The sequence below is a fragment of the Symphodus melops genome (assembly GCF_947650265.1).
Source record: "Symphodus melops genome assembly, chromosome: 8".
In the NCBI taxonomy this organism is placed as follows: Eukaryota; Metazoa; Chordata; class Actinopteri; order Labriformes; family Labridae; genus Symphodus; species Symphodus melops.
This window is the reverse complement of record NC_136698.1, coordinates 23,369,974-23,396,668: the sequence shown is the minus strand read 5'-3', so window position 1 is coordinate 23,396,668 and position 26,695 is coordinate 23,369,974. Positions and strand designations below refer to the sequence as shown.

At 40.2% G+C, this 26,695-nt stretch overlaps 1 protein-coding gene across 1 annotated transcript in view; it reads right to left on the bottom strand.

Annotated features, from left to right (window-relative positions):
* Positions 1 to 26,695, bottom strand: part of tgfbr3 (transforming growth factor, beta receptor III) — a 76,277-nt gene that overhangs the window by 44,304 nt on the left and 5,278 nt on the right. Inside the window, exon 3 of the mRNA XM_079349688.1 lies at positions 8,156 to 8,343. Coding sequence (XP_079205814.1) covers positions 8,156 to 8,343 — 188 coding nt within the window. The remainder of the gene's footprint in view (positions 1 to 8,155; positions 8,344 to 26,695) is intronic.

Sequence of the window (26,695 nt, the reverse complement as noted above, 5' to 3'; positions counted from 1 at the left end):
TGGTCTCTTAAATCTCTTAAGTCAGGCAGAAGTAATATAGGCTGGTGTCCAAGATTAGAGCAAACATTGGACCCTTGAAGATTGCAGAAGTTGAAAACAAAGAGGGCAAGCAAAGGACTTTAAAGTCATGGCTCCAAGAGCAGAAAAACTGTCTGGGACCAATCATACAGAGTTATCTGATGTGTGTGCATGTGTCTTGTCTGTCTGGATCTTGGTTTTTTCTGGATCACTGAGGGTGTACAGGGGGAAGGAAGGGGGTCTAGGGCAAAGGAGTGATGGAGGGGAGAGGAGGCGGTTCCAAAGACCTGTTGACTGCGCTTATCAGTGCCACCCACATATTTGCGAGTGTGATGGGGATATTACCTGGAGCCTTTCCCCCCTGAACTGTGATGGTAATCAGTCTGCACTCAACGCCAAACTGCAAGAAGCCTGAACAGTCTGAAAAGACGTCAAAGTGAGACGGGATGTGTGGATAATAATCAAAGTGATACGGCAGAATGGCAGGACGTGCTGAAAAGAAATAACAAGGCATTGAGGCCATAGGAGGAAAGATCCGGCTCTGACGCGATGTGAAATAAACATTACTATACCCAGTTTCAGCTTGGTGTTTGCTTTATTGTTTGTAATTGTTGGTAAAATCATGATCAATTGCAAGTTTTAAAGGATTAAAATAAACGTGTTTACAGCCTCGTACAAAAAAATAATATTAGTTTTGATGGTTAATTTCTTTATTGGATAGAACTGTGCGAGGGGAGAATTTGTTTATAATATATTCATTTTGATTGCTGGGAGTTAGCATACATTTGCTTAATTAGGGGAGAGCTGATTGACCGGTGGGCACGTAGCTGTTTGTCAGGAGGCTTAAGACTTTAGATTCGAAAACTTTATTTGTAATTTGAGACAGCATTTACAATACGGACAGTGCCAACATTTGTCTTCAAGATGCCTCTTTAGAAATCGATGGATGTTGTCAGTGAGCCTGTGTCCATGTTTTATACAGTATACTGCACATGTTACCATTGCAAGCAAACAGTTTCACATAAATAAAGTGTCTCCCCAATGCTCTTTGACAGAGCTTTAAGGGCTGTCAACTGAGCTGTGGTTAACTTCAGCTCACTAATTAAATCTTCATCCAGCTAAATTATATAATCAAAAATAATTGAGTCCCACTGTATACTAAGAAAGAAGCTTCTAAAACAGTTTAATGTCATGATGACAGCAATTGCTTGTACAAAACTGATAAATGGGCATCTAAAATTATGAAGGCCGACATAAGAATTACAATGTGGGACAATAATGAAAGCTTTGTATGAAAGAGCAAAATTCAATTCAACTGAGTCAGGTACAGCCCTGCATACGTGATCATGGTACCAGTCTATACGAAAGACCAAGAGCATGCTCAAATAAAGCCCTTACTGTCTTAGTGTGTGCAGTTTTTCAGCTCAGCTCATATCTGACACTATGTTCTCGGTGCCTGCAGAGCTCCGTCAGCTTGAGTCACTCACACAAGATATCTGCGAATTCCAGCTGATAAAACAATCATCTGCTCTGCCTCACCCTGATTCAGAGCAAGTGGCTGTGTTTGATGTTTGCTTTTGGTGAGCTGATTACAGAAAGATGGCCGATTGGAGATACCACCAGCCCCATTTGTTTATTTTCCACCCTATCGCCCCGACTGTACCCCCAGACAGGCCTCTTGTTTTGTTTCAGATTTTAGCCACCACTCACGAACAAGGTGTATACCATAGTGCCAAGCTTTACATCCATGTGGTGGTGGAGTGTAAAAAAAAAAGAAAAGGTGCAAAAGGCGTCTGACAGAAGAAACATGTGGAAAAATGTTCAAACTTGATACCTACACGTTAAACCAGAGCGGGGGGAACAGAAGGGATCACTCCAAAATGAGGTCATTGTTTTGGTAGAGCTTAAGTGGCAAAACACCAACACCTTCAGGTCAATAGTCAGCTGACAAAAATATAGTTTGCCTCATTATCCCAGGAGGGCTAAACATGGATGAAATTTCAGCAAGCCGGGTCTGCAAGACAGCTCACTCTGACTGTAACTCTCGTTTGTTTTTCTTGCACTAAGATTAGATCCTTTTTATTCAATCCAGTGGACTTTGAGTCTAATGTGAACTTTATTGTGCTGTTATTTGACACACATCCTACCTGGAAGCACGGACTTTATGAAAAGCAGCCAAGAACAGCCACTTTAGTCTTCCTATTCCAGGACACTGTCTCTCCTTTAGAGCGCCACATATACAAGTGAGAAAGGGGGCTTCTGTTACTTTGATCAGGACCACTAAAGCTAATGTCATTGTCAATGTGAATAACACTTCAAAAGTGAACAAAAAGTATTGTGCGCACGAGCCAGTTTGAAGGCTGGTCATTTTATGGGAAAGAAAAGGAGAGTTGGGACCCCATGACACAAAGAGCCCACTGTCTAGAAGAACGTAAAGTAAGAATCCAGAATATCATCAAAATATTTCACTTTCAAATCACAGAAGAGCTATGCAGAAATAATATTGTAAGCTAATGCTAGGTGGGCGTTGTCTGGGGGGGGGTCTTATTTCAGAAGACACACAAGTGCTCCTACTTGCTGAAATATAAAAGCAGCATGAGCACCATGAATGTGTGAACAGACTCATGGCAATCCGCCCAGAATTTTTAGAGATGTTTTTGAATTTACCATAAAACCAACTGGCCGACCGACTGGCTGACTTATCTCGCCTTTCAGAGAGCATGGACAAAAAGTCTGAACTGATCCTTTTAGGATGTCTTTGCTTCAAAGTTTATCATGGCCTATGACACAACTTTGTTTCTTTAAAATGTATATGTAATATGAAAAGAAACGTTCTTTCTACGTCCTCCTCAGTCTCAGGAAGTAATTACTGTTCAAACTAAGCCAAACATTTGACTTCTTTACAGTTCCCTTTGGCTATTTTCATTTATTTTTCGATCCTTAACCAGTTCTGTTGTAAATGTTGTAAAGTTCCATCCTCTCGAATTCTGTTTTCTCTTTCGAAATACAAACAAATCTGTATCCAAACAGGAAGTAGAGTACCATTAGCTTAAGGCAGTTTATAGATACAACATAAAAGCATGACAAACTTTATTTGAAAATGCATAATCATGCTCTTTTTGTAATGAATCACGATTAATTAATGAAAGGATGATTAAACATGACTATTTATTATCATTTAACAGCCCCTATTGTCTTGTACTTGTATTGCAAATTTCATGTTTCATTTATTTGTTCACAATAAGAGCTTTGACCTCAACTTGCTGTTCTTTAATTTAATCTCTTGATTGTTTTGTAACCAAAGAAAAATAACGTGTATGTGTAAACCGGAGGCAAAAAATATTTAACACTTGTTATGGAGGCTTCAGGATCAGAGGAAATTTGACTAACTCATCATGAAGCGCGCTTCAGTCTATTACATTATCACCTCAGCAGTGTTGAACACATGGCTTGTACATCAATGGAATACTATCAAAAATATTATGGTGGCTAATTCGAGCTTTAGGCTACTGGAATGGCTTATTAGCATATTTTCTCCCTCTGATGTGTTATTCCATGCCGACTGCATGACCTGTAAATGTGAGGGTGTTCCAGACGACGCACGGTGCACAGTCACTGCTAAGGTGTTCTGTTGCACTTAATAACTCAGCTTTGGCGTGGAAATTGGCCATGGGCCAAAGTGCGTATTCTGAGTCAAGGCCAGCTGTGCATTTCTTTCTGTGGCTAACAGTTCATACCCCTTAGTTAATACCCATACAGAATGAGTTCACCAGGGCAGGCAGGAAACGATTCATTGCTCTCACGTCTTTACTGAAAATACAGACAAACTGCAATCCCTGACTTTCACACATGGATGTGAAAGAGATGTGAACCAGGCCTCACACATCGCAGCTGCAGGATGTGTGTCTGCCTGTGTGTGTGTAAAACTGTCTGAAATTGACCATGTGATCCCCTTTCTGTGCACCAGTTCATGCAGAGCATGTGCAACAGCATATGTATTCTCATACCTGGTAAAGGCTGGGCTTTGCAGACACTCAGTTAGCAGTCACTGGGGCACAACATGTTGTTCAGCAGCTTCTGAAACAAAGCAGGCAGTGCAACAGCCTCTTGTCCTGCAAGCCATCATTCAAACAATCCAAATGCTGTCTGTTCTGTGGCCCAGACACCACATCCTCACCCATCAGCAGAGGTGAGAAGGACAAAATCAACACAATCACCGACTAACCAGCCACCTCTCTGCTGACTCTCAAAATAAGCAACAGATATACGCATGCCAAAGCAAACAGAGAAAACCAGCCATTACTGAGAGTGGAAACAATCTTCAATCTTCCACATTTGACAAATGAAAGGGATCCAATCACTAAAAACTTAAGGATTGATAGAAGAATATCCTGTTTTGTTACATGTTGAGTTTGAATGAAATAAAAATGTACGTTGAGTCTCAAAATACAAGTGTCAGCTTAGACACCCTTTCAGGAGCAAAGTGTGAGATGTTCACATGAGTCGTGAGAGGTGTGAGGGGTTAAAGGGTTGTGTGTGTGTGTGTGTGTGTGTGTGTGTGTGTGTGTGTGTGTGTGTGTGTGTGTGTGAAGGGTGAATGATTGGCGTCAAAAAACTTGAAGACTATAAAAGCTTTAGAGATTTAGCTTTTGCATAAAAAAATAGATAAATAAAAAAAAGGATTTCCCGACTTCAAGAAGTGTTGCAATTTTTCATTTTAACATTCAGGTTTATATTAATGAATTAATGTTAATGACATTATGGTGTTTGAACAGCATCTCCTCTCAAGTTTTTGACTCTCTGCTGAATGTTGTACAAGCTTCTTTTATTTTGGATTTTTTGTTGTTTATAAAGCTCTTAAATCTGTTAGCAATAAGCTCCTTTTTGTCTGCTCAGCCTTCGTAACCTTTAACTACTAATCAGCAAAAAAAACCTCCTTCGCCTATTTTCACTCTCTTTGGTCAACAAACCACTTTTGGATTAGCAACCCAGCTTGGAATTCTTTTGGGGGAAAGTTGACACAATACGTGTCTAAAATGGATCATTGTATCGTATGTAATTTTAGCAGGATATTTCTAAACACACACTGGCAAAGATGAAAGTGCAAAGATCCTATAAAAAGAAAAGTAATAAAAACTCCTCGTACAGAATGACAGAGGAGGAACAGACGTCCGCAAGAGTTTGAGAAATGTTGTGGTCAATTTTTCTATGAAGCCGGGATTCACTGTACGTATTTTAACAAGCAACAAACTTTTTTTAGAACCACAGTTTGCGCCTTAAGGTGTTACTGCTTGTTAAATAACCTCATAAAATGTTCCTTTGTTATGGAGATGTTTAGGTTTTATGGTTTTAAGACATTTGGATGAGAATTTGATTTCAGTTTGCTGTGTACATGGGGAACGGGCTTAAGCGTGACTGATGAAAATACCTGATGAAGGTTGTTTAGACTGAAAGGTTGAATGTTCAAATAAATTGGTCACTATAAAGTGAGACAGTTTGTTCTCATTGCCCTTAAAAAGTATAAAGCATGAAGTTCAACGTGTTCCTTTTAACAGCCTCCAGAGCATTCTTGCCCAAATAAGAGCAACAATGTTAATCATTTGAAGATGCCCAGTTTAAAGTTTTAATTCCATTTTCCACAGGATAATCCCCGCTCAGTGTCATGAGAGATTATGGGAAGATAATTATCAATAAAACCAGGCTGTGACGCACTCTGTGCCCTCCAACACAGTCTGCTCCGAGGCTGCTAGCTTCCCAACAGGCCAATCCATGCCCACGACCCAGGTGCAATCAAGGACTGTGAGGGAGTAGGCAGAGAGTCCGAGTGTCCTTCAAAGGATCTTATCTTATCATAAACAGAAATCTCCACTCACAGAGTGAGCGTCCAGCAGGGCCACTTAATCTCAACCAGAGCCACAGCGACCTTCTGCAGCCAAGGCTGTAGGCAGAGGAGCAGACAGCTGGACTCCGGCCTCCTCCTCACAAGTCCTCACTTGACCATGGAGGTGATGGGTTACCAACAGCTGGATAAACTGATGTGACGAGATGGAGTTCACAGACCTTCAAAGTAAAGGTTTTACTGACCTATTTGTCACAGTTATTCAGTGAATGGTCATTTCACAGCAAACGTTTACATCATTAAAGGACTCTAAAACACTGGTTACATTTTAAAAAGATTCATTTCAACTGTGAACTCTGACCTCTGCATTAAACTCAAATAGAGTTTAGACCAAATAAGTATTTATAATCAGTTGTACAACTCGACCCTGTCAGTAAACAGCATTTTTTAAAAGTATTCATCTAACTACTAGTGTTAGACTAATGCCTTAATAAGTAACTGTAGCACTGCTACTATTTGTGGAAACTAACAAATGACTTACTTCCCAGATTCGAAAATCTTGTTACAGGTACTGACATTTAAAAGCCTGCATTACTCATTACTTTACGTGAAACCGCTAAAAAAAAAAAGAGGAGAGGTCAGCCTAACATCAGTAAAGTACCATCCTGGGAGAAAGAATCAAACACAGAGAGGTGATCATTCAGCCGTTAAATTAAACCACAAACACAACGTGCTGAGTCCACTGTATGTGTAGGGAGAAAAACTTCTCTCAGAAGAAAGAAGCACCGAGCTAAACCACAACACACTCCTACACGAGCTGTCAGCGAGCGCGATGCTGCAGATAGCAGAGAACCAGCTGCAGCTCACGCTAGCTCTGCAGACCAAGCAGGAGACACTCCATACACACTGTCTGCTCCACGATCTGTCAACCTGATTACAGACTGATAGACAGTTGTGTTGACGAGATCTCATCTGTAAAATATCTCCAAACTGAAAATGACTCCAGTGTTCTTTGAAAGGTGCGAGATGTCACGTCACGATGCTGCCTTAGCAACACTGAATAATGTGAACACTTATATGAGGATTGAACTCTGAAGTTACACTCCAAAGTAAAAGTGTTTAGATCAAATAAATTGCACCTTATGTACAAAAGATGACATTAAAAGCAGTAGTTCTGTTATTTTAATGTAACTCCCACAACACAATGTTATATCTCTTATTCTTGCACTTCGTTATTGTTAATGTTGGACCTGATTTGCCTCTTCTATTGTACATCTTGTGATATGTCTCCAACCAGACAAATTTCAAACATGAAGAAACTCGTAACTTGTAAGTTAAACAATTTATGGAGTCAAATGAGATGATTACCCTACATGACAAATCCTTCTCAATCTGGTGATTACAGAAATCTAGCATTTTTCTTCATGTAGTCAAGCTTCAGAAGTCGCCCAGTTGCTGAAAACTCACAGTCATTTCTGTATTTACCAGCTGATGCAGCACGCTCACACACTGTGTCTCTGTATATCATTGCCATGGCGAGTCTATACAAGCTGCTTCTCTCACTGAAGTGAGTGAGGGGGATGGGAATCGCGGACAGGTTAAAAATCCAGACACAGCGTTTTTTTGTTTTTAAGCCGAGGGCCAATGATTCATTCAGAAACTATGGTTAACTTTGAAAAGACCTGCCATGAGACATGCTGCATAACACCTTAAGACAGGGAGGGGTATCCAAGGGACGTGTGCTGACAGAGTTTAAATGAGATAACTAAAGAAATCTTCATTAAATAAAAAAGCAGTTGGATGATATCTACGAGTGAACACGTGTTTAATTTTACATTATTCTACATCTTAGCCAGATTTCTCATAAAAAAAGACAAAGAAAGCCTGGATAGAGCGTAAGGAGAGTAAACGGTCCAATACAATAAAGAAAATAGAGAGGACTTTGCAGAGCTTTAACCAACTGGCTTGCAGCATTTTAGTGATTGAGCTCACACATAGATCTGTGATGTGAGCTTGTCAGTGCTTTGATCTGGAACCTTCCTCTAAACAAAGGAAAAAATGAAGTAAAGGCTTTATCAGGGTATCTGCTTAACTAGAACCAATAAGGGAAGTAAAATATCCAGTGCAGGAGCTTTTGAAATGTTTTTTTAACAATAAAAATATCAAGACGATGAGGGCACATCATCTCTCTTTGTGTTTAGATTTCTAAAGTCTAATTTCTACTGTTTTATTGAAGGGTTTATTATTGTGGTAGACATTATAATTCCTAGTTTAGCTCTCAGTCTCAGGATGACTCACTTCTGCCGGGGTGTTGTCTGGTCCCTCTGGAGCATGTCCTCTCAGGTTGATGATGTGGACCTCCTGGGGAAGGCTGGTGGTGCCCCTGCTGGCACAGCCTGACAGGGCGGTGAAGCTCTTCAACATGGCCTGCACCGGGTGGCCCATGCCCACCGGCAGCAGCTCACATGGACTGCGAAATAAAGGCCCTGTAGGAGAAAGAAGCAGTTGAATCAGACTGATGGCAGCTTCTGATTTAACAAATCAAATCCTGTGGAGAAAAATCTGAGCTTCTTATTGCAGCTACAGAAAAACGTCTCTGCAAAGAGCAAGTGGCTCATTGGCGGCAAGACAATATCTCAGGCCCTCCTGCATGTACACGTGCCACGGTTAGTTAAATACACACGTCACACAAATGATGTGGAGATAATTACATGACTGGATAGATAGTCTCTTCGTAAACACACTTGCCCTTTCTAGACTGCTTTTTTCGGTAAGTAAGCTCAGCCGTCATCACATCTTTGCACATTCACTTTGATTCAGCAACGGAGTAATACGGGGGTCACAGCCATAATTCATATTGTGTTTCAGTGTTGAGGAAGCACTGCACAGCGGGAAGTCCACATAAACACTGTCAGACATGCACACACACACACAGCGCTGCACTCCCGCTGGAGAAGTGTAGACCACTTCTTCCCCCCAGGTCAGCTTTGGTTTAGCACAGTTTGGTAAGGTTCACTAAATTGCAGCAGCTGGACACAGTGCAAACAGCCATTCATTCAACCACAAAGGGATCCTGTCACATTGTATCTCCTACATGTTAACCAAAATCATTATTACTGACCATGAATCTTGCAGGCATAACATTAGCTTTCATTTAAGTGAAAACATCTCCTGTTTTCCAAGTCAAATCAATGGTCCTTCACTGAAGTACTGAACAACCATTCCATTGCATACGATTTTTCAGAGGTGTTAGTCAAACCCTCAGGTGGTACCAATGGAAACAGAACAAAATACTGTCTGTTTTCATTGCAAAATGTTTCAATTAAAAAAATTTAAAAAACCTGAGAACAGACAGAATTTTATTGCCAGTGTCTGCTTCAATTTTTGTGCAAATAAGGGAAAAGTAAGGAGCTGAAATGAATTTGGAAGATTGCACTCAACGTCCAAATGTTGCCTGATATAAAACAAGCCACAAGCTTCTAGGTGGCTCCACCACATCCTGAGATTTTCCTGACCCGTATTGTAAACTCCTTTTACAGTTAACATCTTTGTGACCCACGTTAGAACATTCAGGGTGTAACTTAAGCATACACAGGGATACACCACTCTAACATGGACTCAGGGTGGCACAGAGTTGAGGTTTGAGAGGTAGCAAACATCTCTTTTCCATTAGAGGGTTTATCCCTTGAGAAAGTCTGTGGCTTATTTTTTTTTATTTATTTTTTTTGTCTTCTTCTGGAGGTCAGACCTCGTGTTTTACCCTGCAGCTTTTATGCCAGCCAAGGCTTGCTCACATTTCAAACACATCATGCTAAACACGCAATGGCTGCCAATGGCAATCAGATGGAGCATTTGGAAATCATTAAAGTGTGAGTGAAAGACAGTTAGATAACAATGTTAAATTCTCCCCAACTGACTCCAAAAGCACGGAGCCTCAGCAGCAGTGGGGTACAGCTTGGGGGGATTTTTTTTTTGTTTGTTTTAACTCAGAACACATAGCTATTGTTTTCTCTTTGTGGCCGTCCAATAAACCTAAATTATATCAGCATAAAGCCGGAGATCATATGTGGCATAGCTCCTCCCTCTTCTACTTGTTGTGAGAAAAACACAGAGGCTTTATTGTTACCATATTCGTCTCCTGAGACAAATCCTGAACCCTTGACAGATGTCTCAACCTGGACTTTATTGCTGTCTCTTGATGCTTGTGAATAAGCTCCAGGTCCAGAGGGATTCTTTTTTGAATCTCTAATGGGGAACACATATTTAAAATCTTACTACAGTGATAAATAAGAGGACCAGTCTTAATGGCAAAAACCTGTGGTGCATCAGTATTTCAACTCCCGCCCACCGCTCCTCCCTCCCTTTTCCTCCCAAAGGACTGAAGCCTATTCCCTCTCTCCCCGTGTCATCAAGCTTCCCTCCCACAAACACGTCTGAGGGCACTCCAACTCACTTTTTCCCCTCACATGTGGAGAATAACAAACAACTGCCAGACAAACAAAGAAAACGTAGGTCTTTCTGGGAGACTGCCAAAAGATTACACGTCGGGGGATGATCTGATTTTTTATTTTTTTTTTAGATTGGTTGGAAATACTACAGAAAAAGGAGGCATGTGGGAGAAAAGTGTACCACAAGGATAGAGAAGTAGGACAGGGTTCATGGTATTGTTTTTGCAGAGCTTAAGAAAGGGTTATATCTGTCATCCCTTGTCTGCAATGCTTTACTCCAGACCTATAAATCTAAGTAAATACAGCCAAGGCTTTTAAACATTCTCCAACATATTCATTGTCCCCAGATGATAATCACTGTGTTACCTCTGTTTCCTTATTTCTGCACCACTGGGCAACATTAATAACTCTTAAACCTTAAGATATCGTTACAACTCATTTTTGAAATGATCTAAAAAAATTTTTTAAAAAGTCCAACAAACCTCCATGGGATGAAGCTTAATGTATTGAATGAAGAACATTGATCTATCGCCACCACTTAGCCAACATTTCCACCTTCACCAGGTCATGTAGAAATCTTACATCGGCTGTTTCTGTGTCTGTAGCTTTTACGACAAGTGAACTGTGTTCGATAATGCCCCTGTTGTTTACAGCGACAAGGCAGACTCAGAGGGCAGAATAATTACCTGTGGGAGGGGTTACTGCCCTTTGTGATGTCATGAAGGGAAAATCTCTCTGTTGGAGCAGACATTTTCTGAAAAGTGGAGCAGGTAGAAGACGGAGGGGATGGACTTTTTTTAATAATTGGGGGTGTGTAGACAGTCTAGGGACACATATTAGTTTTAGACAAACATGGTGAAGTGTATTTTGTAAATGTGACCTTTAATGACATTAATGTAACCATTCACTAACTTTATTGGCTGAAAGGACATCGAGTACATTTCATATGATACATTACAAGATATGTTATACACTAGCAGACAAAAGTGTTCATCTCTCGTTACGTTTGTTCTATCAGATAAAACAGAGTTTTTCACATCACATACAGTATGCTAACACCGTTTGAGGGAGGAAAACACTTGAAATGCTTCCCCCTGCCACAGCTTTGTGTCTTCTATCACCTGTCTGGCTGCCTTTCTCCCCCGCATCTATCACTCCCTCCTCTCAAGCCATCTTTCTGCTTTCTCAGTCATATGAGCACATCGCAGGTCCTGTCCAGCTTCTAGTCGTGTCTTTTAGCTGGCCAGGCCAAACACCCACAGCAGACGAATGAGAGAAACTGTTGTTCAATCTACCTGAAAAACAAGCGCAGCCTGGGCCAACCAGACACTATGCAGACTAAATACCTCTTCACTCTAACAAATACAGTAAAGCCTGGATGGTTACTCTTACACTCCCGCTGTAACAGTGGAATCTTGAATTGAAAATGACTTCAGAGAGATATGATGAGCCACTATATGAACTACTTTGTACCTCACAGCTCACCAAATTATTTTAAGAACCACAGAACAAAATTGATGAAGCTTTGTGAGCTTCAAAGAACTACCCTGAAACATAAACGCATACATGAAATGGGTCTATTTCCATTACAGGCTGCAGGCTAATCGTGTTGCACGTTTCGGCTTAATTTGGTTTTGAAAATGTGGTTAGATGCCTCATTTCTCTTAGACCTGGCTAAATCAGAACAATGATACCTGAGATGCTGTATACCTTCATGAGGATGGATGATCATTTACCTTCATTGTATTGTATTGTATTGTAAATGAACCTTTAACTGTCTACCAAGACAGACAGACCATGCAGCCAGATAATCAGACTTGAGATTTCTGTTTCATATTTGAATCCTGTCAATTAGGCTTATAAATCCTTTCTGTAGTCAAAATGGAGCCTTCTTTTTTATACAGCTTTGTTTTTTTCTTAAATCAGCAGCAGACTATAGACTAGAGAAGCAAAAGTGAACACGGACAGGACAGTGAGAATCTGATCCAGCCTGATAGACTCAACACCAACATTAAGTCATTACCCCAGTCCCCCCCGAACCCCCGTGTCCAGCTGTGAGGACAAGTCACAGTCAAGATTTACATAACTGCACTTCCATTTAAATGGTTTTGTACGGTGACCATAAAGTCAGTAGCTTATTCCTAAAAATAAAATAATATGGACTATACAAAAGTAATGTTGCTGAATCATGACTTACAGTATGCGCCTTGTTTTTTAAGGGCTGACTTGGTATGTTTCTTGTGCTAGTTTGCGGTAAGTGGCATAGTAGGTACAAGCTGTAAACAACAAACTACTTACTGAAGTCAGTGCGAGCTTCTGGGGCGAAAAGCTTGTTTGCGTGTTGTACAAACTGAACAAAGCGACTATCTCCAGCATGAGGACTGGATTCCAAAGTTCTAAAGTTAAAATCATAGGGCTCTTAGTTAACACCTTGTAGAGACTTGACACACATTGCGTGGATTCAAATGTGCTGTTTTCGCTTCGTACTGGGTACCACCCTGTGACCCTCTAGCTGAGTGCTCTTAGGTTCACATACACACACACGCGCGCGCGCACACACACACACACACACACAAAATGCCCTGCATGTTAAGGTGTAAAAGAGTTATAAAAGTACTCGGTGGGTTGTTTCTGAGCAAACAAATGAATGATCAGATTTGCCTGTTTTCCGTTGATGAATGTATCAAATAATCTCAGAGGTATCTTTACACAGCCACATTTAAACTAAAAGGTGTCTTAAACATACACAATTTTTCTACAAGTTTAAGTAGATTTAGGCATTTAAAATGACAGAGTTTAAAACAAATAATTGTGTCTGTAATGTCACAGAAGCCACGTGTCAGAGAAAAAGGAACTTTGTGGTTTCAGCTGTGGGAGCAAAAAGTCAGAGGGAGTTTACTTGAAGGAAAATAATGACAGACTTCTAAAGATCATAAACTGTCATCACTGCTTTCAACCTGTGACTGTGCCCGCTGACAGTCACAGGAAGGAACATTGTTTGAGCTGCACTTCTAAACAGCTGTAGCTTGATAAGACACTCAGTATCTTGGTAAAGAAGGAAGATTTGTTTCCAACTAAAGGCCCTATAACTTTACATTTTCCTACAATGTCACAATAAGCTTAAAATAGCAGACATCTATGAAGTAGTTCTAACTCTGTGTCCTTAGGGTTACATGTTTGAATGTTAGCCCATCCCTTAACAATTCATGACCACTTTCCCCGCAGTATGACTCATTCTACACAAGACATAAAGCACACAAGCCCAGAGGACTCGTGTGAGTGACATGCAGCGTAATCTACCTCTGTTTCTTCTAAACACCCCCTGCTCAGTGTTTGTTTCTTTATTGTGCTGTGTTTTCAGGGGGTTGGCTTTGAATATAAACAGAGTGATTCTAAAAATAACACCGGTTTAGAATGACAAGGCCATTTAGAAAAAATATATTCATTATAATATTTTAAGATTTTCTTACGACATACATACATATTGAGGGTTGGCTTTTACAGCTATAGTAGTGAAACCAGAATGAAAGAAGTTAAGTGCCTTGACACTTTTCCCTTTTCTCGCAGGCTTCATTTGTAAACTGTTGTTCTAATCTCCTTCAGATATGTTGTAGTTCTGACGACTTTCGGGTTAAAGGAGGTATTTAGGGACAGTCACTGTAAGTCCTGGTTCCATTTTCACACCTTTCACAAAACCACAAGCGTGTCTAAGAAAAGAAAAGAAAAGTTGTTTTTGAAGGGGAAAATGATCATCATCCATGTAAATGGACAAAGCATTTTCAGTTCTTGCAAAATGATCCCTATAAAGAGGTTATGTTCAAGAAATAAAACCAACCTCATACTTAAAAACATTTACAAGTGCAGTGTAATGAAACCGGATTGAAAAGACTTTGATGGAGTCTGAGCAGAACATTTTAAAAAGAGAGCGCGCCTGAAGCCAGAGCAGAATGAAATGCTGTAATGAGCTTGTAATGCTTGCAAGCGTTCTTTGTTTTTACTTTGACTCAATAGACTTGAGCACCAAGATGATAAAGAGAATAATTCACTCTCATGTAAGCTGATGTCATCACCAGGAATCTGCGATCACAAAAGAATATTAATAGATGTAAGTATTCGTTCAAAGAGATGGTGGGAGGCATGGGAGTTCAACCTGGGCACAAAGTGCATTTATCAATACAGCCCTCTCCTATCTCACATGAGATAAACGCCTCTGTTTCCAAAGAATGCACTTTGTTGCCGTCCACACTGCGGCATTGAGCCAGAGCTTGGGTACAGGAAGTGATGTCAGTCTGTGTGCCAGTTGGGGACAAATCTGATATTCCCACAAAGCCATTTCCGAGGATAAACAAACACAACCCTCCCTGTGTGCACACACATCCTCACATATCTAGTTCCCAGAATCCTTCAGCAGGCGAGCTAATTGTGTTTCTCAGATGCAGAAGAAAGTCGAAGGGAGAAGATTACCGAACACATGTCAACACATGCTCGTCAGGATTCCCTTCATGGAAACAACATGAAGCAAGGGAAGACAATAATCAAACTTAAGGCATTTGAATTCACTTTCCAATAATGTAAAGATATAGTAAGGCCAATCTAATTAAAACAAATAAAAATAAAAATAACAAAAAGGGGCCTCTTGGTTTCAATATAGTGTATCTCCTTCCTACCTAAGATATCTTAGTTCCCATATGGACTGCAGGATTACATGAATCCTCTGGTCTCTGCTGTTTTTTTCCTCCAGGCCATGATTCCCATGGACAACACAACCCAGTTTAGGGAGCGTAATATTCTGCCCGCTCTTGTTTTCCTAAGGGGCTTTGGACTGCAGAATCACGAGTTGTACACTGTTGACATTAGCGCAGCCCACTCACCCCTGAACCTTCAGCCACTACTACAGGAAGTGAGTAAAGCCTTTCATAAGGGTAGAGTAAGTTCACTTCTCTGACGTGCCTATGAAAAGGATTTATCTCTGGACTGTAAAATTGGAGGCATAAGAGGAGGAAGCTGGATCGGGATGAAGGGAGGAGCGCAGGGGTGAGCCTGCACTCCATTAGGGAAGTCGTAAAGTCCCCCATCAAAGTGTGAAATCTGAAGTCAGAAATCCCACAAACCTGACTGAAACTGAATATCACCCAAACAACGTTATTGGTTGACTGGTCCACCATAATCATGTCAGCTGGCATATAATTGAGAAAACAGCTAAAAGACAGGAGTCTAAATGGATTATAGATTATCTAGAGATGTGGAGCAGAGGCATGTATGGAAATGCAGGCAAAGAGTTTTGTCGTTCTTAAGTAGGTTAACAGGTGGTCAGACCATAAATAATGTCCCTGTGGAGGTTAAAACTTCTGCATCACTTAAAGCACTGTGCACAAAGGAAAAGATTGTACCAAGCATCTTTTAGTTTAGGTATGAAGGATTAAACAACAGAGGGAAAAGAGACACTGGTAAATCTTTTAAATAATAAGTTGCATTTCAATGTACTTTTCTTTAAAATTATACTTTGAAAAGATGTGAAAGGATTTTAGCGTGTGTTAGCACACTAACATTATGCAGCACACAAACGCTGATGCAGAAATATTAGCACCGCGACAGACCAAAGTATTGAATACATTTGAAAATTAAAGGACAACCATTACAAATTATCCTTAAACTGACGTGGATATCTCGAGCAGTCTTTATCGAACTCTATCCTGAAGTAAAACCACTAATGTTAACCTCTTGGTGGGGCTTGAGAAAAAATCTGTTTTCATTGCACTGCCATGAGTAGCTTTGAAGTAGAAAACATTGTTTTCTATATTTAGAGGAAGAACTTGCTACTTTTTGATCCATTAGATGTGGCTAATATTAGCACACTTAAGTTAGCTCGTAGCTAGCTTCACATAGAATATAAATTTGCATGGAATGGCCGTCATCTCTAAACAACTATGTGACGTCTAAATAAACAGCGCGTAAGCTATAATATTCTTCTTTTCTCTAGTCCTTGACTAAAACAGCTTAATACACAAGGCAGCTCCGTCCATGTAAACAAGCTGTAAACACAGCCCAACAACGATAGAGCTGGTGGGACTCACACCTCTCACTCTTTGGAGACAATCAGAACTCAAAGAGACATTCACACATGATATACTTGTTTTCTGTAATATATTCTTCCTTTCATGAGTTGTATGTGTAATCAAGTTTGAGTTAGCCCAACATAACACTGTAAAAGCTTTGTTCTAGAAAAGGCACCGAAAGTATACACAAGAAGATAGGCTGACGTGCGTGCCCACTAAAATCAACAAATCAGGCTCGAATCAGGCCGTCCGCCTCACAGGATAGGTGTGGTTTCTTGAAGTTTGGTTCCTTTTCAAACAAACCAATATCCTACAAGGTTCATTCACTAACCAGTCACCATTTTCTCAGTATGAATGAATTGCCATCAGGGAGAAAAGCTGTTGTGCAGTGAATTGTCATCTGTGCTGTATGTTTAACATGGAGCATATTTGACAATAAAGTACCTTGAAACTTGAATTCTATTCGCAGAATGACAGTGGATATCCCAGCACGCATGAAGCAGATGCCCCCTTCATAAACAGCGTAGGGGGCAAATATCCAGTAACCCTGCATTGTATTTAAAGTGAGAGGCTAAATCCAGGGCCAACGATGGCTATAGGGACATGAAAACAAACATCTTGACTGACTCAAGAGCTTTTGACATTAGACTGCTTTAGGATAATAAAGTGAGTTAAAACAGGAGCTATAACACTCTGGGTTTGTTTGGACAACTCTACTAATACTGATAGTTGATATATATCGTGAACGGACATGAGCTTGTATAGAGCATCACTAGTCTTCTGACTACTCAAAGTTCTTTTACACCGTTATTACATTGGTGGCAGTGGTTGCTATGTAAAGTGACCATCAGAAGTAACTAATCCCATTCATACACATTTACTAACGCTGACAAAGCAGCAGGAGCAACTTAGGGTTAAGTGTCTTAAGGACATGTTGGACATGTGGCTGCAGGAGCCAGGGATCAAACCCCCAACCTTGAAGTTGAGAGATAATCGACTCTACCACTGATCCACAGTCGCACTCAGATCCTGATGTTTTGTTCATCACGTCATTTGGTGTAAGTCTATTACAGTACAATGCCAACATTTTCTCGAATGTCTGACCAAGAAAACAGATCAGAGGATCTGCAACAAGTAACACTCATTTTCCCAATACAAAAAAAACCTCTTCTCTGAATCAGCAGTTAGCTCTACTTGATGCTAGCATTAAGTTGATATGACACACCAGATGAACATCAGCTGATGACATCTTTTCATGCCACATGAATTGCCGATGGGCCGATGTCTGTCAACAGGGTCGACATCGATGAATCCCTAGAAGCAGTGCGTTTGTTAAGGAGTGATCTGAAATGTTTCAAAACAGAGCAGCTCTTCTAATATGTGAAACTGAAGGCAGGTAAAATCATTTTCTGTTCAATGACACTGAGCCTGGTCGTCATTCTTTAACCCTGACAGAAGAAGTGAACACCTGTTGGGAAACCATCACCATTAGCAGAATAAAAATACTTTACCAATTACAGAGAGCACATGAAGCCACAGTGGAGCAGAGGAGATGGACGTGGGTTACATTTCTCTCTACCTCTAAATGCAGACATAAATCAGAAGGCTTTGAAGAGATGGATGACAAGGCTTATTCCCCGAGGAACACGGGAGCCACTGTGTAAAGTGAGACAGCTGGGAGAAACGAAGCATGTGTGCATATGACTGAAGACTTTACTGGCTGTGCTACCACCATACAGCATGTCTTTGCTGATGGGTGCTGACATGTGCTGTCTGGAACTATAATATCAAAGGACAAAAAAGTTGTCAGCACACTCGTGAAACAAGGAAGTGTCTGTACGTGTTTCTACAAAGAAGTAAATGTTTAAGACCTACTTTGTCCTCATTGAACGAAACCAGAATATTTTGGAATAAAACCAATGGAACCAGTTCATTATAACAGGAGTATATTTATTTATGGTTCTTTTTGGGACAGCAGTCAGATCTGAATTATGAAAAGGCGACGATGAAACTCATTGGTTCCTTTACAGAGAGAAAAATGGACGCGCTGCACACCGTGCTTTAATGATATTTATCATTCTAAACTCTTGTCCTCTGTTGCTCATTAAAATATACAGACTTAATTTAAAGAAAATAAAATATGGACATTGAAAGAAATACTTAAATGCTTGTAATTAAGATAATAATAATCTTAAAATCAGTAGAAGGCTGTTTTGTTTGTAGCTATTATTTTAGTTGCAAAGCATTTTATTTACAAAATGTATTTGATTTCATTGTCCCTCGTCTCCAACTTAAATGCAAGTTGTTTTTTCTTTTTGGATGTGACAATAAAGGCTTTCTATTTCAAATGTCAAATGTTCAAATGTTTACACATAAGCTGCATTTTATGATGAAAGTTGATTATCCATATTCAAATTATGTTGTCATTTTCAGTTGCTATTTTGATGTTACTCTGTTCGTGTATTTTCTTGGTATGTTTTCAGAATGAGGCATTGCAGCTAAACTGTTGTTACATCACATGAATGAGAAAAGCTTTGAAGTCCATCCATTATCTTTACTGCTTTTCCCGTTTAGGGTTGCGGGACTGGTCGCCATGCAGCCACACTCACATTCGCACCCACGGACAATTTAGAGTCCCCAATTAAACTAACGAGCCGGAGTACCCAGAGAGACCCCACACGTACAAGGAGAACAGGCAAACTCTACTCAGAGAGGCTCCTGTCCGATAGGGAATCAAACCAGGAACCTCTCACTCTGAGTCAACAGTGCTTAGCAAAAGACCACCATGCAGCCCTAAATCCCAAGACGATTGTACGTTTTTGTCAGGAAGGAATCCAATTCTAAAGTTTTAAAAATGTGGTATAGTTTTTCAGAGATGTAAATGAGTCATGCTTGAACTAACTCATCTAAGACAGATCGTTTGATTCACCTCAAACTGGTAGAAAATAAAAATTACTTTACGGTTCAATCTTGTATAAATCGTGTCTTTTAATCTCAGGGCGTCTCAGTGGCATTACACCTAACTTCAACATTTAGGCCTCCATTACTATAGCACCTTTTACTAACAGTAAAACATCTGACAGGCTTTTTTCCCCATTACTGTCAGTGCCTGATTGTAAAAGAATAAGCTTAAGCCCTCCCTATTAAAAATATGATGAAGTGAAACATTGGTCAGTTGGTACAATGTGAGCAATGAGGTACGACTTTGTTCAGAATCCGTTCGTGGCCTCCATCTTCTATCATCTCACCCTGTAAATGTAGTTAAAGCCGTACTAAAAGTACCGGAGCAGAAGAGCCTTCTCTGGTTAAACAGAGCTGTGGAGAGAAACGCATGTCCTGCTGCTCCGAGGGCATCTCACTCATCAATCATAGATGCCTGGAAAAGCGATGCTCTCTGACAGCTGCATTGTGGGAGTTCTGGAGCAAACCATCCTTCATCTACATTCACAAATATTCAAAAGCAGTAGGGGATACAGGGAAGAGTTCCCTGAGGTCAACTGTCTTGTCCTACTTGGTATGAACCTCGCTCAGTTTGAGTTTGAGTTGGATCATCAGAATTTTCAGAAATCCTTGATGTCATATTTCATATCAACCAACAGCTGTGATGGAAAGACAGTATGTCAGACAGGCTGAGGTCTTTGTTAAACCAGGAAATTATAAGATCCCACTGAATGTAATACGGTTTGAAATGTGTTGCAGAACCTACAAAACTATTCATCATGATGCATTTACAGCACATGTGTAGTTTATTACAGCACATTTGATCTGTGTCATAGCCCAACTGGGAGATCTTGATTGCAATGACTTTGTTTGGCATCAAGAGGAGCCATATTTAGCTCTGTTTGTTCCAATCTCACTAAAGTCAAACACACAAAGCAGATGGCTTTACTCTGGAGCTTGAGGAAAAGATTTTTGCTGAATCAAGATACCAAGCAAAAAAGTTCAGTTTTTTTATATATATATATTTGACATCAATCAGTCTGTCAAGGCAGCTTTGATCCTGTGATATTTCACAAAAACATCATCACTCAGATGTGATAAAAGGGTCTGTGGGAGGCAGCAGGGCGCCATCAACAGAAAGCAAAGAGTGCAACAATGCCGGGCCTTTGTGCCAGTGTGTGAGCCCAGTGTGAAGGAGCCACAGAGGTGAGAAAGGGCAAGGCATACAGCGTTTTCACACCAGCTGGGAGGGACTACATTCCTCCAGGGTTCTTCATCTTTAGGAACGGGAGGGCGAAAAAAGAAGAATGACTTGTCAAATGGCATGCTGCCCATGTAATGGCACACAAAGGCTACAGAGAGGGCGCCTCTTTACTGGACAGTTAACAAACCCAAAGAGTGATGAATAAAAAGCTTTGTTGAAACACACATCAATCTAGCAAGCTATGAATAGAATTGTGTTTCATGAGATTGGTCCGAACCTGCGACATAAAAATGAGCCTCTAAATGATGATGAAGGTAACGGTGTGCAAAGTTTTTAGGAGGCAGACATTTTAAGAGACTGTCCATTATTTCCTGTTAAAGCATTTCTGAAGGCTAAATGCAGCTTATGGTTATTTTGTTCCACCAAATATGATGGGCAATTTACATAGCAGCTTCTGCCATCAGTGTGTAAATGGGTGAATGTAATCTGTGTCAAAGTACTTTGAGTAGTCAGAAGACTAGAAGACAAACCTAAATCCATTTACCATTACCGGAATTTTCCTTCTGGGAAAAAAAAAAAAAAATCATTGTTATGTCTTATCAAATGTTTTGAAACTAAAATACCCCTCAATAGAAATCCTGTTATTATTAAATTCACCCTTTGCTTCTAACCTTGCCAAAGACACACTTTTGCATTCTTTATACCAGATGTCAACAACACATTAAAACAGTTAGCTAGAGGTGATGATAGATTGAAACCCACAGCTTCAAATTGAAAGGTGTTGTGCCTCTAATCCAAGGTGCATTACGACTGAGAAATAGCCCGTAAATATCAAATCACATTTTGACGAGTGGATAACGAGTTAACCAAGTTTGCTCAAAAATCTTAAATTAGGGCCAAATAATTGTCTCTGTGTCAATAGCTTGGGGGCAAGTACTCCAGTTTTCCAAAGGATTCTTCCAAATTTAGGACATGGTCTTTCAGCAGGACTCATCTGGTTCAAACAGAGAGAGGAAGGTGAGGCCCCAGGAGGGGCTGCTCTGACGAAAGACACCACCTGGAAGCCTCCAGCTACAATCCCATAATAGGACTTTTGGTGGAGAACAACAGTCTTGATAAAGTCACGCTGGTTTCAGGGAGGGAATAAACATCAACTCAGTCAATGACAAGACACCAATATAAGACATTTTATAAGACATGTTTCCTTCCTCTTCTGAAGGTATTTTGGATCGAAAAAATCACACTTTCTGAAACGTACTTTCTCATGTGCCAATAAAGTCACTCTCTCTCTTACTTTTACTCTCCCTCTATACTTCAGTGACTGTTTTTTAATGGGATTCGGAAACACAATGGAAAACGCACGATAACACCAGCTGTCTTTTATTACTGGCTTTGACTGAAATTATTTACACGCTTACTGGAACTATGGAGAGAGAGGGGTAGGGGGGAGGAGAAGGGATCTAGTTTCCTCCTACAGATTTGCGTAAGCATCCTCTTTACCGGGACACAAGATGGACCTGGACGTAGATCAGAGTTTATCTGAAGAGACAGATGAGTATGTGAATGACAGAGTAGGAGGAAAAGAGAGTAAATCCAAACAAATAGTACCCAATTTATACACTCCTGATAGTTATATAGGGTAATACTAAGGTAACCTTTATTCCGTGAGCAAAACATATAAACAGACACGTCCAGAGTGACAGCGCTGTTCAGATGAAGGCCTCACCATGGGGGAGAGCAGACCTGTAATTACACACACAAGGGACTCCCGTTGCTATGTAAACATCCCAACCACTCTGCCTAGCAGCACTCTGCCTCTGCGCCGCGCTGCTCCGGCTCCTTGCATGAATCACAGGGCAACATCTGGTTTAGCGTGCTGGAAGGGACTCTGTCGGTTTGGCACGCTGTACGTGTGTGGAGTGTGTCGATTTGGAACAGACGACCCACGCCTGCGCCTGCCTCTCTCCTCCCCCTGGCTAACCCACCTCTCAGATTACAGTGATTGCACAATACATTTTGGCACTCCCCCCATTGCTGGCCTTAAGGAAGCACTGTGGATGTAGAGAGACAAACCTTTAGCTCAACTGTGAGTGTGGGTGTGTGGGGGGGCATTAAAACCACTGTTGGCATCACAGTGACTGTTGTCTGCCAAGAGTGTACAAAAATGCAGACAGAGGAAAGTTGTTTACGTTGCTGTAAAATAAGCTGGTGGTATGTTCATACCTTCCTGTCATGGAACACGTAGGGACCCTTTTTTGATTTGTTTTCCTCTTTGTGTGGGATAATGAGCGTTAGAAATACAGGCAGATGAGAGAGCCTGCATGAAGCGGCAGTACATGAAAACAGACACTTTTTTCGAACATTAGCGATTGTGAACATACTTCAGTAACACACATAAATTAGATATATGAACCCCAAAAAAGGCATAATATGGGACTTATAAGAGAAGCACAATTCAACGCACATTTCACAATTAAAAATTCCATCATATAACTATGTCGTCAAAAATAGTTCATGACAGATTTACATAAAGGTTAATCACTTTTAATGTTGCCCTAAAGGTCAAATCAAGAAAGGTTATATTAGGAGGAGAAAGTACTCCTGCAATCAATAATGTCTGAGTGATTTCAGCGAGCCACCAGGCCGGCCTTGTGCCTCCGATATAACCAGCATCCTGTCGGAGCTGTTTCTGGCAAGTGCCTCAAATTAATATCTGGCATGAGTCCTGCAATACTCTATTTTATAAAGAAACCCAAACCCAGCCCAATGTCCTGCCATATCCTTTACAAAATAACACTTTGGCAAGGCAATGATAGTCAACCACATAATGGTAGTAAGGATATGGGGGGAGAAAAGTTATAAAAAGCAAAAAAAAAAAGAAACTAGAGCGAGGTAGCAGAGCAGAGGTTTGAAATATGGACGCCAAGGTGCTCTCAGTCTGACTTTAAAAGAGTTATGGGAGGCCCAGATCCTGGATTGCATTACGCTGAGAGAAGACTCATTGCAGACTAATCTAAACATTACGTAAGATCTCTTAGTTTAGAGGGCAGATGTGACTGTTTACACAGATGCTGCGAGATGATAGTAAAAGGGAGTGAAAGATGGAGATAGGTGAGAAAAGCTGGAGTTGTGAACTATTAAGGGGGGAAAATATCAATAAGATTATCCCAGAGACAAAAGAAAGGACTAAAACAATGAATCAGTCCAGAAGCAGAAGTGCAAGTATGTCCTATTATCTTGATGTTGGAGGAAGAAGTTGATTTCTGGACTGTAATTTACCTATTACAGAAACAGCAGTTGGAAAAAAAGGAGGATCTGAAGGTTCGGTCATAAATCACTTGGTATACTCTCTGCCAATTGCTCTTTGGAGGAAAGGGCATTTGGTCGTCTTACTGTAAATATCTGTCCCTTGTGACACAGTACAACAATGTGTCGTGCCGTATGTGGAAGAATTTAGAGGAAAACTTCATACGTGCCTTCATTGTGTTGCAGATCCTGGCATTGTGGGAGAAATTATGTTTGCCTTACCCACAGCACATTCTGACTACACTGCTATTGTTTCAGTAAAAGTCAGCTCTGTGCAGTGCGGTTCAAACGTCCAGACAACATTTCAGATAATAACCTATGTTGGCAAGAGAGAGATAGAAAGCATGCAAAACGCAAACCACATTTTTTTTAGACAGCTAGCTATGTAGGATGCCTCCTGCTGGGTAATTATTCCTGTGTTACCACAGAAAAACAAAACAGGGATGTTGCAGATTGAAACTGGTCTGCCTTCATGTCCAAAGGAAAACATTGTGAAACCAGTGTCGGTAAACAGGACATCTCACTATCTGAAAAATTCAAGAGAGGAATGCCCACTGAATGGTTTGGTTCAAATTGTGGAAAGCTTTTCAAATTTTTCATCAAGCGTTTGGTCAATAAATTGAATATTTTGGTTAAGTTACTAAGCAACAAAAAACAACACTAACTATTGCAGCCTGATGCGGTCATTACAGCAATGATGACTCCCAAACAAACTAAAATTCTATCCTCTTTAAGGCCAATAAATATGAATGTATTTATTCTATGATAAAAAAAAATAGTGGAACCTCTTTTTATGATTCATCAGAAAGGCTGTTTCATATAGTTCCCTATGTCATTATCTCCTGCTGCAGCCAGACACTATTTGACAAAAAATGTAGTTCAATTTTATTAAAAAAAACTTTATTTGTCCCTGCAGGGCAATTCAAGAATGTACAGTAGGAAGGACAGCTATCTGAAGAAGATATAAGTGGTAGGGTGTGGCAGATATAGATTATTGAGAAACTGTTGCTCATATTCAAAACAACTTCAGGGAGTATAGGATCATCAGTGACATGCACATTTCTCAGAGTAACAGCTCCAGTATTCATCATAAGAAAGATCTGGGTCAAAGGGTTGGGTAATGTCAGTAAATGAGATCATCACAGCAAGTTTACCTGCACAGTCAAGCTAGTTACTTACATTCAAGCTCGATTAAGTCAATAAATTGGACTGATATCCTTGTGTACAAGCTGCAGGGGAATCAATTCAATTTACTGACATAAGAAGACAGACTCCGCTACTGAAGGTGAAAATATCTCCCTGTCAGCTGGTTACTATAGGAGCTTTTTCTGGTTTACCTCCTGAGTCACACACAGTACCAAACAATCGACACTTCCCCTTCAGCGCTTTCCTTCCATCCATGTACTTCAATGTGTTAACCCCGACAGCTGACACAACATATAGCATGTCTCCTCCTCCATCCAGAAATGTATTTGATGTATTTCTTGTTCATTTGCTGGGGATATACAATATATATCGACAAACCAAAAACAGCAATCTAGTGCAAGTATCATATCTTTTTTATCAAACGCTCATTTGCTACACCAGTCCCTATAAAGGGCTTTTTTAGAGCGTGGTTCTAGCTCTTTGCACTCGCCATGTTGATATTTCTGTCTTGTTTTCTTCCAGTTTTGGTCTTTGTATTTGTACTGTTATATTTTTCAGTCCAAGCCCAGCAGGGGAACTGTGCAATATACTATCGAACCCTGAAAACATTATAAAGATGAATTATCATCCAACTTTGAGAAATTTGACTTATCGCAATTTCAGTTAAACAAACATGTTAAAATATATTTTTTAAATCCAGTTGTAGCCGGACTAAAATGATAGACTTTTTTAACTGCTTGAAACATACTGAAAATGAAGTGAGAGGGTTTTCTTTAAAACTCCAAATAAAATGTAACTCTGCACCTTTGCCTTCATTAAGTTCATTAAAATGTAGATGCGCCTCTTAATCATAATCAAGAAGAGTTTATTCACTCAGTGTGTACATCTACAAAAATAAATGTACGATAACCAACAAGTGACTTATATAACCTACATCATGATTTCTTAAAAGATTATTTTATTTAAAGCTCTCCACATGTTAAAGGAAGAATGTGTGACTTTTTGATCCAGTAGATGTCGCCCTTGAGCACCGCATGAAACCATCAAACCGCTGTTTGACATCTCTGCTATTCTAAAGCCTCGACTTTCCTCAAGCGGCAGACAAAGTTGTCCTTTGCTCGAGCTGCCTGTGGCCTGCATTGTTGTGTTCGCAGGCTAATGTTAGCACACTCTGGTTAACTCATAGTTTCACAGTGCACATAAAATGACCGTGATCTAAAGACACTTACGTGACCTCCAAATAAGCAGTGAGTAGACTTTGTTATTCTTCTTTTCTCGACTCCTTGACTGAAACAGCTTTATACACAAGGACGTCCTGTCCATGTAAACAAGATGTTAACACGGCTCTGAAAACAGTAAAGCTGGCAGGACTCGTGCTTCTCACTAGTTGTAGACAGTCATGACTCAGAGAGAAATTTATAGAGGATATATTTGATTCCTGCTGTATTTACGTGTAAAATGTTGCACATTCTTCCTTAAAGAAACTTTGAGGCTATTGGAAACTAAAGTCTTCTGTCTGAGTTGGGTTTAAAATAGCTGATTATGTGCCAAAAATGTTCAACAGACCTTGGTGTTGATTGGCAGCTCTTACAGTTAAATTACAAATAGAACTTATGTTGCATAATAATGATGAGCATTTACTCCTGGCATTGCTGCACCATCATCCCATATTGTTCTTTACATAAATGATGTATAAAAATATCTGAATCTGTGCCATCGGTACACTAGTTTCAAAGCA